At 38.5% G+C, this 12,343-nt stretch overlaps 1 protein-coding gene across 2 annotated transcripts in view; it reads left to right on the top strand.

Annotated features, from left to right (window-relative positions):
• Nucleotides 1-12,343, top strand: part of HDHD2 (haloacid dehalogenase like hydrolase domain containing 2) — a 36,182-nt gene that overhangs the window by 16,444 nt on the left and 7,395 nt on the right. For both annotated transcript variants that reach the window (XM_034996130.1, XM_034996131.1), the window contains exons 4-5: nt 413-497; nt 11,799-12,015. In XM_034996130.1, the coding sequence (XP_034852021.1) occupies nt 413-497; nt 11,799-12,015 (302 nt within the window). The remainder of the gene's footprint in view (nt 1-412; nt 498-11,798; nt 12,016-12,343) is intronic.

Genomic DNA, 12,343 nt, shown 5'->3' on the forward strand with positions numbered 1-12,343 from the left:
TTGCCTCTTAGACTTTTAGGCCCTCATCAGTTGCTATTGATCTGATAGCTCATAGAGGACTCACGGCTGTTCTTGTTGATTGTAATCAGTAAAGCTTTTAAAAGTTAGAAATTGTCACTTGTTGGAGAACATCAAGTTGCAAGTTTCCGTTGAGATCTTCTAGTTACTAAGTAGTTGTAACACCATGCAAAAGGAATATGCAGAAATACTAGAAAAATTAAAAAAAAAAATATTTTCTTTAAGTATTGCTTATACCGCCAAAGTACATTGGACAGAATAATCTCTTAAATTTCAGATTATGGCTACAGCAAAAATTTGTATTTGATTGACTAAAGAAAGCTATTTTATTATAAAATGTATTATTACTGCTAATTACATTTTTCGACAATTAACATATTTTTTCCATTCCCAGGAATACAAACAAGTGATCCAAATGCTGTGGTCATAGGATTGGCACCAGAACATTTTCATTATCAAATTCTGAATCAAGCATTCCGGTAAGTCTTTAGCTATTTGTTTTTCTTCTGATCATATGCTCCTCTCTTCCCTTCCTGAGTCTCTGTCATGAAAGGTTATAAATATATTTTACTTTCTGGCCACCCAAATTGTACATGAGGATAGATGTCTTCAAGATCACTTCAAGATCAACATTAAATCATATTTATTACTATCTTGCTTAGTTTTTAAAAAATAATCAATATGTTAAAATGTGATGATCATTGGGGTTTCTCTTGTTTATAGAATCAATATCCTGGGGCAGAAATTCATAATAAAATTGCAGCTTCGAAGTTAGCAATTTTGTAATGGAGCCCAAGTCCATCTGCTTGGTGGGCAGAAAAGCCAATCACTGAGACACCAGGTTTGCAGCAAGGAAAGAGTTTATTCGAGAGGCAGCCAAAGGAAGAGACTGGAGGACAAGCTTCCAATCTGCCTTCTCAAAGGGGGAGAAAACAAGTGTTTTATAATCAGAGGGGTTGAGATTACATACATATTGATGAAAAGGGTAGGGAAACTATATGACTATTCATGAGAAAACATGGAGCGTGATCATTCAGCAAACATAGATGTAACATCCCATGTTCACTTTGTGGTGGAGATTTAACACCAGAATGAGGCAAAATTCAGCCCCTGATGTCAGAAGTTTATCTTGGGACAAAGGGGCTATGGGCATGCTCTGAGAGCTGGTATAAACCGAATGGGGTCTTGGGCTCGTTATCTCAGGGAAGGAATGCCGGGCTTTGCTTGTTCGTAGGCTGGAACCATATCAGATGTCCTTGAGTCCAGGCTCTTGTAGAGACAGCTAGTGGATATGTTGGTGGGGCCTGAAAAGAGGTAATAGCTGATGAGGGAGCAACAGTTCTCTGAAAAGCAAGCTTTAAACTTTTCTGCTCGTTTTAACGTCATTAATCCTGTGGAGCACAGTTTCAGTTTTATCTTTTATTATCATCCCTGTGATTCTTCACTGACTATGCTATTCTCTGAAGGAAGGTGTATCATCCTGGTTAACGCTCCAAAAACAATACATGTGATTTCTTCCTCCAGTGATAATCTAGGGTATAGAGAAAAGTTGACACATTTGACCACACTTTCAAAGAAATTATTTGATAAGTGATAATGGTAGTCTGCACTGGGCTGGTAGCAGTAGGGATGAAGAAGCAGATTCAGGTAGTGTTGACATGACTTGATGGATGGTTGGGTTTAGGGAGTAAGGAAGACCATTGAGTCAAGGCGGATGTCCACATTTCTAACCTGAGCACATGTGACAGAGAGCACTCCCTGTTTGGGGTTCAGGAGGTGATAAGTTTAGGTTGGGGCTGTTTGGCCTTTGGGGTATCTAACTGGAGATGTTCTAATGGCTGCTGGTAGAAATGTGGGGAAATACAACCGAAAATTTCTAAATCTTCATTTGTGTGTCCATTTTAGTTACATGAACTTTTCACTGCCTGCTTCAAAGGGAAGACAGCATCCTGGTTCTCACACTTAAGATAAATTGGATCAGAATTTACCCGCAAATATGCTCTAGAGTGAGATTGATTTTTTCCCCTTGGATTTTTCATTTTTCATAGATTTTTCATTTTTCATCTTTTACTTCTGTCACACCATTAAACCAGCATAATTTGCCTTTCAATTTATGACAAGTTATGTAGTTCTAAATATTGCATCAATATTGCATATTGAACTTGTTTAAAAAATTTTTTTAATGGCTTGGTAAATTTTTGGTGCTTAGTTACAAAGAATGCCATAAAAACATCATCTTCTTACCAGTACGAAGATCTACAAGAATGATTCTAATGTATACTTGATGTAGAATTCCTTTCTTGATGTAGATGTCCAAAAATCAGAATGTTTGTAGGAAACTTTAAAACTCACTACAGGGTTCACACATCTGGGCACATTATTTGCTGTTGATCTTGGAAATATTTGTGGCCAAAAATAGCACTTTGGGAACAGCCTCCTTTTTTCTTTGTATGAGCATTTATTTTAGATCCTTGGTTAATGGAAACTATGGCTACGTAATGCACTTTTATTTGTGACTCCCTTATTAGTCAGTGTGGTAGTCAAGCCTTTGTTTAAAAGGAACAAACTCACTTTTTATAGTTGTTCAGTATCCATTTACTGTATTTCCTGAAGAGCTATTGCTGTGCCATATTGCTTGAAGATATACTTTGGGGTATATGGTATTAAAATTCCTTTTGCTTTACCTACTTCAGTTATCCTACTTTAGCTTCTTGGGTTGGGGGTTGGGGGTTGGGGGATGGATTATCTAACTGCTCCTTAAGTAAGGTTTACCACTATGCCAAAATCAGTTTTTATGTGAAATGGAGAACCTGCTATGATTTCTTACTTCTGAACTTAACCCACTACCTTTTATCCATTTCTCTAACCACAGAATTCAAGGAGAGGGTATTGATTGATTTTAGCTGGTAATTTGGGAAGGACATATTTAATAGGAAGTTGGGAGGTCTCTGTCTTAGATGAACACTAGACTCAGGGTAATAAAAATGTATGTTGACATAATACTGACTTTGTAATTGCTCGGATGCTGTCTAATTAGTACACTTCCCTAACCATATTGATTTTTTTAAACACTACATTTTAAAGCATTACGGTGCACTTATAGGTCAACTCTAATTTCACAAATGCACTTAACAGCTGGGTGGAGAATTAACAGAAGGATTTTAGGTCTTGCCCTTCTTTGCATATTGATGTCTCCACAGAGACTATGCCTTCCAACCAATGACTACAGCTGTTTGGATTGTGTGTGTCAAATATAGACATCTCAAATGAACCACCGATTAGTTAAATTACTATTCAGGTTGATAATGAGAATAAGCATTGGATTTTAAACCCCGTTGCATAGCTGCCTTGAATAACAGCTTCGGGGGCATATTGCCCTCAGGCAGACACATCAACCTTCCACATTACACTGCCCCTTATTTACTGTGTTTTGAATGGGTAGCCCTCCCCCCACGCACACACACACAAATGCATAGTACAGTCTGTCTACAAATGTGTCTTAAATGTCTGAATGAAATTGAGAAACCTGAATTTAAAGAATTGATTTTGGGGAAGGATAAGAACCAGCTATAGGGAACAGACATGATTTGGATTTGGATTCTAGAAGACATCCAAATCCTAAGAGCCATGGGTAGCTTTTCCCCTTTTATCTAATACTCAAAGATACAAAGAGTAATATCAACCAGCTTAAGAAATGCAAATTATCAGCACATTTGATATCCCCTGCATATCATTCCCCTATTTTATCACCCAAGACCCCAAAGTAATCATGGTTATGATTCTGTGTTTATCATTGTCATATATTTCTTTATATTTATCACATATGGTAGGTATCCCTAAACAATATGTAGTATTATTTTATGTGTTTTATACTTTATCAGTTTGCTTTATCCCCTGGTAGTATTGTTTGATAATCACCACGAATATCCATAGCTCCAGCTGATTCATTTTCACAGCTGTAGTACTTGCTTGTAGCAAGGTCTGTTTTCATCTGCTGACCTGAGTTAGAAACCCAAAGCTTGAGCATTTTAATAATGGACCAATTATAATTAAGTTTGCTGATCTCTATTAGAGAAAGGCTGCTGGGCAAACAGATCACTTAATAACTTAACTTGAACTTAGTCACAAGACTAAAAAAAAAATCAGCGCAAAAGTAATATGTCTTCATTGTGGAAAAGTTTAAATGCTCAAAAAGGAAAAGAATAAACAAAATTACCTGTAATCCTGTTGTTAGAGCACCAGTTAACATGCTAGCACATAGCTTGTTTGTTTCCATGCACATAAATACTAGATAAAAATGAGAATGTATATATACTATGTGGTCACTTGGCTTTTTAAAAACCCCACAATTTGTTGTGCATGTTTTTCTATATTCTTAAATAGTCTTCCAGAACATGTTTGATTCCCACAGCATATTCCACTTTAAAAAGTGCAATACACGGGACGCCTGGGTGGCTCAGTTGGTTAAGCGACTGCCTTCGGCTCAGGTCATGATCCTGGAGTCCTGGGATCGAGTCCCACATCGGGCTCTCTGCTCAGCAGGAAGTCTGCTTCTCCCTCTGACCCTCCCCCCTCTCATGCTCTCTCTATCTCATTCTCTCTCTCAAATAAATAAATAAAATCTTAAAAAAAAAAAAAAGTGCAATACACTGTGAAGTCATCTGCTTCCTGTTGGTTATTTCCAGGATTTTGAAGTGAGTTTTTGAAAAATGAAAACAGGTTTCTTTAAACTGTATTTATGTTTATGCCTTAAGATTGTTTTCAGAAGTATATAGTTGCTGGGTCAAAGGAATTTGGGGGGAAAACCGTAGAGAATTGCTTAACCTAGGAAAAATTAAAGTGTTTTTTTTTGTTGTTTTGTTCCCCTAAATTAAGAGCAGCTGTCCTACAGCTTCTAGAAGAGCTTCTTAAAATGTCATTGTAACTGAAGGTAAATGACACCACAACTTTCACAGTTGAATGCAGAGATGAAGGCTACTTAATAATAATGTTTTGAAACTTTGTTAATGACTTCTTTTCTATAATTGTTGCCAGGTGCAGGAATGCTCCCAAAGTCTTAGAGATGTGCAAAAATTAGGGGGTTTTTTGGTTTTGGGGAGGAGATCCTTATCACCATAAATGGTCTCTGTTCAGTGTTGAATTGCTTTCTTTTCCCTATCTCCTTAAGAAAAAATAAAATGTTTTGATTACGCTAGTATAGTTCCTTAGAAAGGGAAGAAAAAATCAACAGTAATGGGCTCAGTTATTAGTGCATTTGGACAGGAACTCCTGAATTTTTTCTAGGTGTTTAGAGCCCTGGGCATGAGGAATTCCAGAACAATGTGGCAGCAGGGCCTAAAGTAGAAATAATATTTCTGTGGGCTTTTCCTATTTTGACTACTTTAAATTAAAGTCCAGACTATAAAATAAAACACTTTGGAAATAAGAAATTGTTTAAGACTTAAGAACTTGAGTTATGTAAAGCATGCCATTAGTATAGATAGGCAGGAGGACAACTTATTATGACAGTCTGAAAATCAGAATATAGAATTGAGTTGATTATCAGTCACTAATGACTCTTATTTTTTAATCAATTGGGGAGATTCTTTTATGGTCAAGGCAGCTCTTGCTATTCCAAATAAAAGCTTCTGGTGAGTAAATCACATAAATATATTATACTGATTTTTTTGATTTGACATATAACATGCACAGCAAAGTATACAAATTGTTAGTCTGTGACTCAGTAAAATTTTACACGTAGATATGCCTGTATAACCCCCACTCTGATCAAGAGCCAGAACATCTACAGCACTCCAGAAGGCCCCCATCCCAGTCCACACAACCCCTTCCTTACGGTCACCACTATGATTGCTGTCAGTATTGCCAGTTCTTTTTTTTTTTTAAAGATTTTATTCATTTATTTTGACAGAGAGAGACGCAGCGAGAGAGGGAACACAAGCAGGGGGAGTGGGAGAGGGAGAAGCAGGCCTCCCGCGGAGCAGGGAGCCCGATGCGGGGCTCGATCCCAGGACCCTGGGATCATGACCTGAGCCGAAGGCAGACGCTTAACGACTGAGCCACCCAGGCGCCCCAGTATTGCCAGTTCTTGATCTTCATGTGAATGAAATCATAAAATTGTAGCATATTTGTCTGATTTTGAGATTACTCAAGTTGCATGTAGCAGTACTCAGTCTCTGTTTTGTTTCTTCTTTTTTTATTGTTGTCACTGTTGTGCGGTAGTCCAATCCACAATTTATTTATTCTACTATTAATGGGCATTTAGATTGTTTCCAGTTTGGGCTGTTATGAATAAAGCTGCTATGAATATTCCTTTACATGTCTTTGGGTAGCGTATGCACTCATTTCTCTCGGTTCTGTACCTAGGAATGAAATTACTGGGTAAATAGGGTAAGTACTTGTTTAGATTTAGTAAATATTGCCAAACAGTTTTTCCAAAGTGATTGTACCAAGTCGTACTTTCCCCCTGGCTATATCAATGAGAGTTCCACTTGCTCCCCATTCTGACCAGTTTCTTGCCATTCCGTGTAATTGTAGCTATTCTATTTGGTGTGTATAGTGTATCTTACTGAGTTTCAGTTTGTATTTCCCATATGAGTAATGTTTTTATATACTTAGTGGCCATTGGACAATTTTTGTGATGTGCCCATTCAAATCTTTTGCCTTTTCTGATTGGGTTGTATTTTTCTTATTGATCTGTAGGAGCTCTTTATTTGTTATATATACAAGTCGTTGGTTGGATATATGTATTGCAGCTGACTGATCCCTGTAGGTGGTTCGCCTCTGTTCGTAGTAGGAGAATACTCTATAGAATATAGAGAATACTAATAGTATGAAAACGTGAAGTTCTTGATTTTGATGGAGTCCAATTTGTCAATATTTTCTTCTGTTCTGCTTAAGAAATCTTTGCCTACCCCACAGTCATGAAGATATTTTCCTGGTTTTTTTTTCTACCAGCTTTATTATACTACCTTTGATAAATAGGTCTAAAGTCTATTTTGAATTAATTTTTGTGAATTATGTGAGATAAAAGTTCTTTTTTTTTTATACAGATACCCAGTTTTTCAGCAACATTTATTGCAAAGACCCATTCTTTCTATTATAGAATTGCTGCTTTTGACATAAATCAAGTGACTGTAGAGGCTCTGTTTCTAGATTCTTTATCTGTATTTATGCTGTTCCATACTGTCTCACATGCTGTAGCTTTATAATAAATCTTACTATCCAGTAGTGTACATTCTTCAGCTTTAACTTTTTTTTAAGATTGTCTTGGCCATTCTGCATCTTTTGAGTTTCCAGATAAATTTTGGAATCAACTTGTCAGTTCTCACAAGAAAAGCCCACTGGGAGTGTGATTGGTATATCTATGAATTGGAGTAGAATTTACATCTGAACAACGATGTCTCTTCCAGTCTACGAAAATGGAATATATCTCCACTATTTAGGTTTGATCTTTACACTCTTTAAGCAGTGTTTTGCGGTTTTTAAAATATAGGTCTTAGACTTTTTGTTATATTTATCTTTGTATTTCATGTTGTTTGATGCTATTATAAATGGTATTTCATTAAATTTCATTTTTAAGTGGTGTTGCTAATACATAGGAGTATAATTGAGTTTTTGTGTGTTAACCTCATATTTACTGATCTTATATTTACTTGCTAATTCTAATAATTTATTTGTAGAGTCTTTTGGATTAGATTTTCTACATAGATAGTTGTGTCACCTACAAATAATGACAGTTTTACTTCTCCCCTGCCAATCTTTATATTTTCATTTCTTTCTCTTGCTTTATTATACTATCTGGGACCCCAACCGCAGTACTAAAAGGTGGTGATAATAGATAGCCAGCTATTGATGAGACAGTTACTGTGTCAGTATGACCTTGGAGATATTTTGAAGGTTTCAGTTCATTGTTAATGAGATTTTCCTTTGATATACTTCATGATTTACTATTGTTTTAATTTGAGCTTTTGATAGTTTGTGTTTTTCAGGTTGATTGGTATTAGTTTTAAATGTATTGAGTGTCAAGGCTGTGGCAAACATCTAGTTTAATGGTTCTCAACCAGGGACACTTTTGCTTCCCAGGGGACATTTGGCAATGTCTAGAGACATTTTTGGTTGTCACAACTGGGGAAGAGGGTGCTACTGTCATCCAGTGAGTGGGGAGAGACCAGGGGTGCTGCTAAACATCCTCCTGCATATGGGACAGGCACTACAACAATGCATTTTACAGTCCAAAATGTTAGCTGTGCTGAGATTGAAAAGCCCTGATCCGTTTCAGCCTCTTCCATTTGATAAGAAACTGAGGCCCACAAATATGAAGTGATTTGCTGTTACCTATTTTAAGTAGCAGAGATCCCACACTTCCTATATTTATGAAGAAGAATAATTGCCATTATCGTCAGACAGATACTGTGAGAAGGTTTGCATATATCCTCTCTATTCCCCAGAAAGGTAAGCAACACTCCTCGTGTCATCTATCAGGACACTGAGACAGATGGAGCTTCATCCATTAATTTGTTCAGTAAACATTTAGTGAGAAGTGCCATGGGGTTTTTTGTTGTGTTTTGGAAGTAAGAGATACAGTGATGAGTAAAACTGATGGGCATAGTGAAAATTATATTCTAGCAAGGAAGACAGACCAATCACAGTTGAGTAAGGATGATGAGCTATGGGAAGTGATACAAAGGAAAAAGGGTGATGAGAGAAGAGATCAGAGGTGAGGAGGAAGTCTACTATATACATGTGGAGGTTGGAAATGCTTCTTTGTTGTGCTGACATTGACGCTGAGACCTGATGAATGAACACAAGATAGCTGTGTGAAAAGTACAGGGAGCTGTGTCAAGAGTTGTGGGCTGAAGCACAGGAGAACGACGTGGTTTTTGAGAAGGTGGAAGAGACTCTGGCACACGACCATCGCTAGGGAAGGTGACTTAAAACTGGAGATGTGGGCTGCACTGAGAACTTTGGGCTTTATACTATTGGCAGTGAGAAGTTGTTGAGGGCTTCTGAGTGGGGGAGGAATGTGATCCCATCTGTACTTTTCAAACTCCCACTATTGCCTGTACAATGACTTGGAAGAATGGAGCAAGAGTAGAAAGCAGGAAGGCTGGTTAGGAGACCTTTGCAGAAGTTCAGGAGGGGAGGAAGACAGTTTTGAGATATTATTTTTGTTTTGGAATTGGAAATTACTGGATATGTTAATGAGTAAGGGTGAGGGGGCTGGGCGAAAGGGAGAAGCCAAGGATGGCTACTAGGTGTCTGGTTTGAGGACCTGGGTGAATATATTAAGATGGGAAAGGTGGGTGGGGGTGATTATTTGGGGTGGTAGAAAAAAGGGACTCTCTAGTTTGATGTTGGACATACGGGAGATGTCTGACAATTATTTAAGCTGCCATGTGATTTCATTTCCATATGCTCCATCTTCCTTGGAAATGATGAAAAGTTTGTTTTCCTAGAAAAGTTATTTAGAAAGATAGTATAGTGCATTTGGAAGAGGACTAGATTGGTTTTCAGATGTTCTCTGGGTTATAGCTCTCCTTGGCGGGGCGATTGATTGTGGCCAGCATCTCTGGATGATCTCTTCAGCCAACGACAGGGCATTGTTGGACCTGATGTTCCTTGCAACACGGTTTTGTAGCCGTGAATGTAAGTTATCCCCTTAGCTTTCCTCTCACTGCTCTGCCTAGGATTTCCATATTATGGCCCTGCTTGGTTAGGACTTGGTACAGGTTTTTTACTTTGCCTACCTGGGATTTACAGGCAAAGATATTTGAATCAGGCCTTCTTTGTGCCTTTTTTTTCCCTCTTATTTCTTGAACCTCAGTGGTTTTATAGTTAGATATAGACAGAAAATTGTCAGACTTCCTGCTGATGGATTCCTTGTTGTAACAAAAGCAACGACCCTTTGTTGCCCTGTCTAGGAAGTGTAAAAACACTTCAGGTATTGGAGTGTCTATTTTTGATATTTTTTAAATGTTTAACTATAAAAAATCTTTTCGTCTGTGTCCTAGAACACGTTTACCTTTCAGTCCATCCTGAATATGCCTTTTGGCTCTTCAAAGATTCAGTAAAGCCCATGTTACACAGAGAAGGAGGGTAGGAGCAGGAAGCACTTCCCTGAGAGATGCCTGTCCTCTCCAACCGAGTGTAGAACCAGTTCCCATTTAGGGAAATGTGGAGGAACCCACAGTTTTAGCCCTTCCAGGGAAGGCACTGAAGTACTGCCTGGGAGTTAAAGTACACACATCAATCAAGCTGATAAGTCTTATCCCCAGTTAGTATATAATAAAATATTAACAAGGCTAAATCAAATGAGTTTTTAGTTTAGCTATATAAGTGGAAAGCAATTTTGAGGTCTGTTGCATAAAGAATTCCAGTTCCGTGGTAGAGTAGCAAATAAATGGGATTGGGGGCGGGGTGACGGGGTGGGGTAGATAAATCACCCATTATTATTTCACTGCTATCAGCAGTGGTTCCTTAAGGCCAACATAGTGGCTTTATCAGGCTTCCTAACAGTTGGATTTCAAGATCTGCTTCAAGAAGTAAATTTGTATGAATATGAGTGAGTACATTTGAAGGATCTATCCTGTGCTGTGAGCAATTCGTAATAACTAACAATAAGGCCCTGTAATAGTCGAGTATGGTTTTTACTTAATAAAATATTTAATCATAAATGTCTGAATTCTGCATCTCCCACAGGAAGGCATTTCTGTGCCCACTGACAAGAATAATTTAGCAGTTTCATAGTCAAGCGCTTAATTACTCATAATTGTGAAGGGTAAGATGTGATGAATTCCTCCTCGATGGACATACTAAATATTTTAACTAAGGAGATGACTTAAAGTAAATTAAGCTAGTGAGATCATTTATTACATCGGTTAAAAGCAGCTTAAGAAATCTGTCTTGTCCCGCATGCCGTTAGATGAGAACACGCGTGCGGCTGTTTCTGCCAAGTAACCGCAGGCTGCGCTGTTGGGACGGAGGGCAGGTGTTTGGGGATGGGGCTTGGGAGGTGAGTATGAGGAAGCTGGTGTGGTTGTTTGGATTTGTGTTCGTATGTTTTGCCTGAGTCACTCATGAGGATCCTTAGCTTTATGTAGAGTTTGGTTCTTAAACTCTGGTTGGTCTGAGAGCATGTGTCCTATATCGGGACAAAGGAAGGGACTTGACAGCCTGGGCCGACCCTTAAACCTCGTTGGCGTGTTCTTCAGGGAAGATGGCCTGAAGCAGTTAGAGGTGGAATAAAGAGGTGAAGGTACAAGAGAAAGTGTTCGTAGAGTGCTCTTCTAAACTGTGAATTAGGAAGAAACTTCCATTTTAGAGTAGAAAAAGAGGAATCCAGGTATTTCCGGAGTTAGCCGAATATGGCAGCACATCACAGTTGCGTTGTGCGGTGAAAGGCTCCAGAGCCTCCTGCTTACCATTAGGGAAGGTTGAAACAACTTGTCTCATTAAGTGAAGCTTCTTCCCTTGAGTGTCTTATTTAGCTTTACTTCTCTTCATTCTCTTTCCCTGGTGATTTGGGTAAAGTGTCTGAAACCACTAAAGGTAAAAGGTTGAAGCAATCCCAAATTTAATAATCTATCACCTTTCTTTCGCATATCTGAGTGTAATTCCCAGCAGTTCTTCGCGAATTCATTAGAAGACAGCAAGTCATTAAAAGTTAATAAGAAACTGTTTGTTTCCGTGAGTGTGAATAAAACCACTTTGTGAGTCTGACATTCTTTTCCAGTTGTAAAAGCCTTGCTTTTAGCCAGTTTCCATTTTCTCTGTCTCCCTAGCTTACTCCTGGATGGGGCACCTCTGATAGCAATCCACAAAGCCAGGTATTACAAGAGGAAAGACGGCCTCGCCCTGGGGCCCGGACCATTCGTGACAGCTCTGGAGTATGCCACAGACACCAAAGCCACAGTCGTGGGAAAACCAGAGAAAACGTTCTTTTTGGAAGCGTTGCGGGGCACTGGCTATGAACCTGAGGAGGCCGTCATGATAGGAGATGTAAGTAGAAAAACCCAGGAAATGCCCGGAGCTTACCTGTCATGCGGGCAAGAGCCAGCTTCGAGTTACTGCTTTGAAACACAGGCAGACTCTCACTGCAGGTATCGGATGGTAGTAAGTGGGTACCTATAACAGGCTTGCCAGAGCTGGTTAGTGATCCTCCTGTAAAGAATTGAAATTTTGATCACTTCTGACATTGTTCATAATGTGGTGAGATATGTGTACAATCGAAAGACCACTAAATGCAAGTCAATTAAGTGCTGTATATGTCTTTGTGAAGAAAACCTCTACACAAATTTAAGGTTTTTTGAATATTACGTATACAGAG

The sequence above is a fragment of the Mirounga leonina genome, unplaced genomic scaffold (genome assembly GCF_011800145.1).
Source record: "Mirounga leonina isolate KUSES-001 unplaced genomic scaffold, KU_Mleo_1.0 Mir_93, whole genome shotgun sequence".
In the NCBI taxonomy this organism is placed as follows: domain Eukaryota; kingdom Metazoa; phylum Chordata; class Mammalia; order Carnivora; family Phocidae; genus Mirounga; species Mirounga leonina.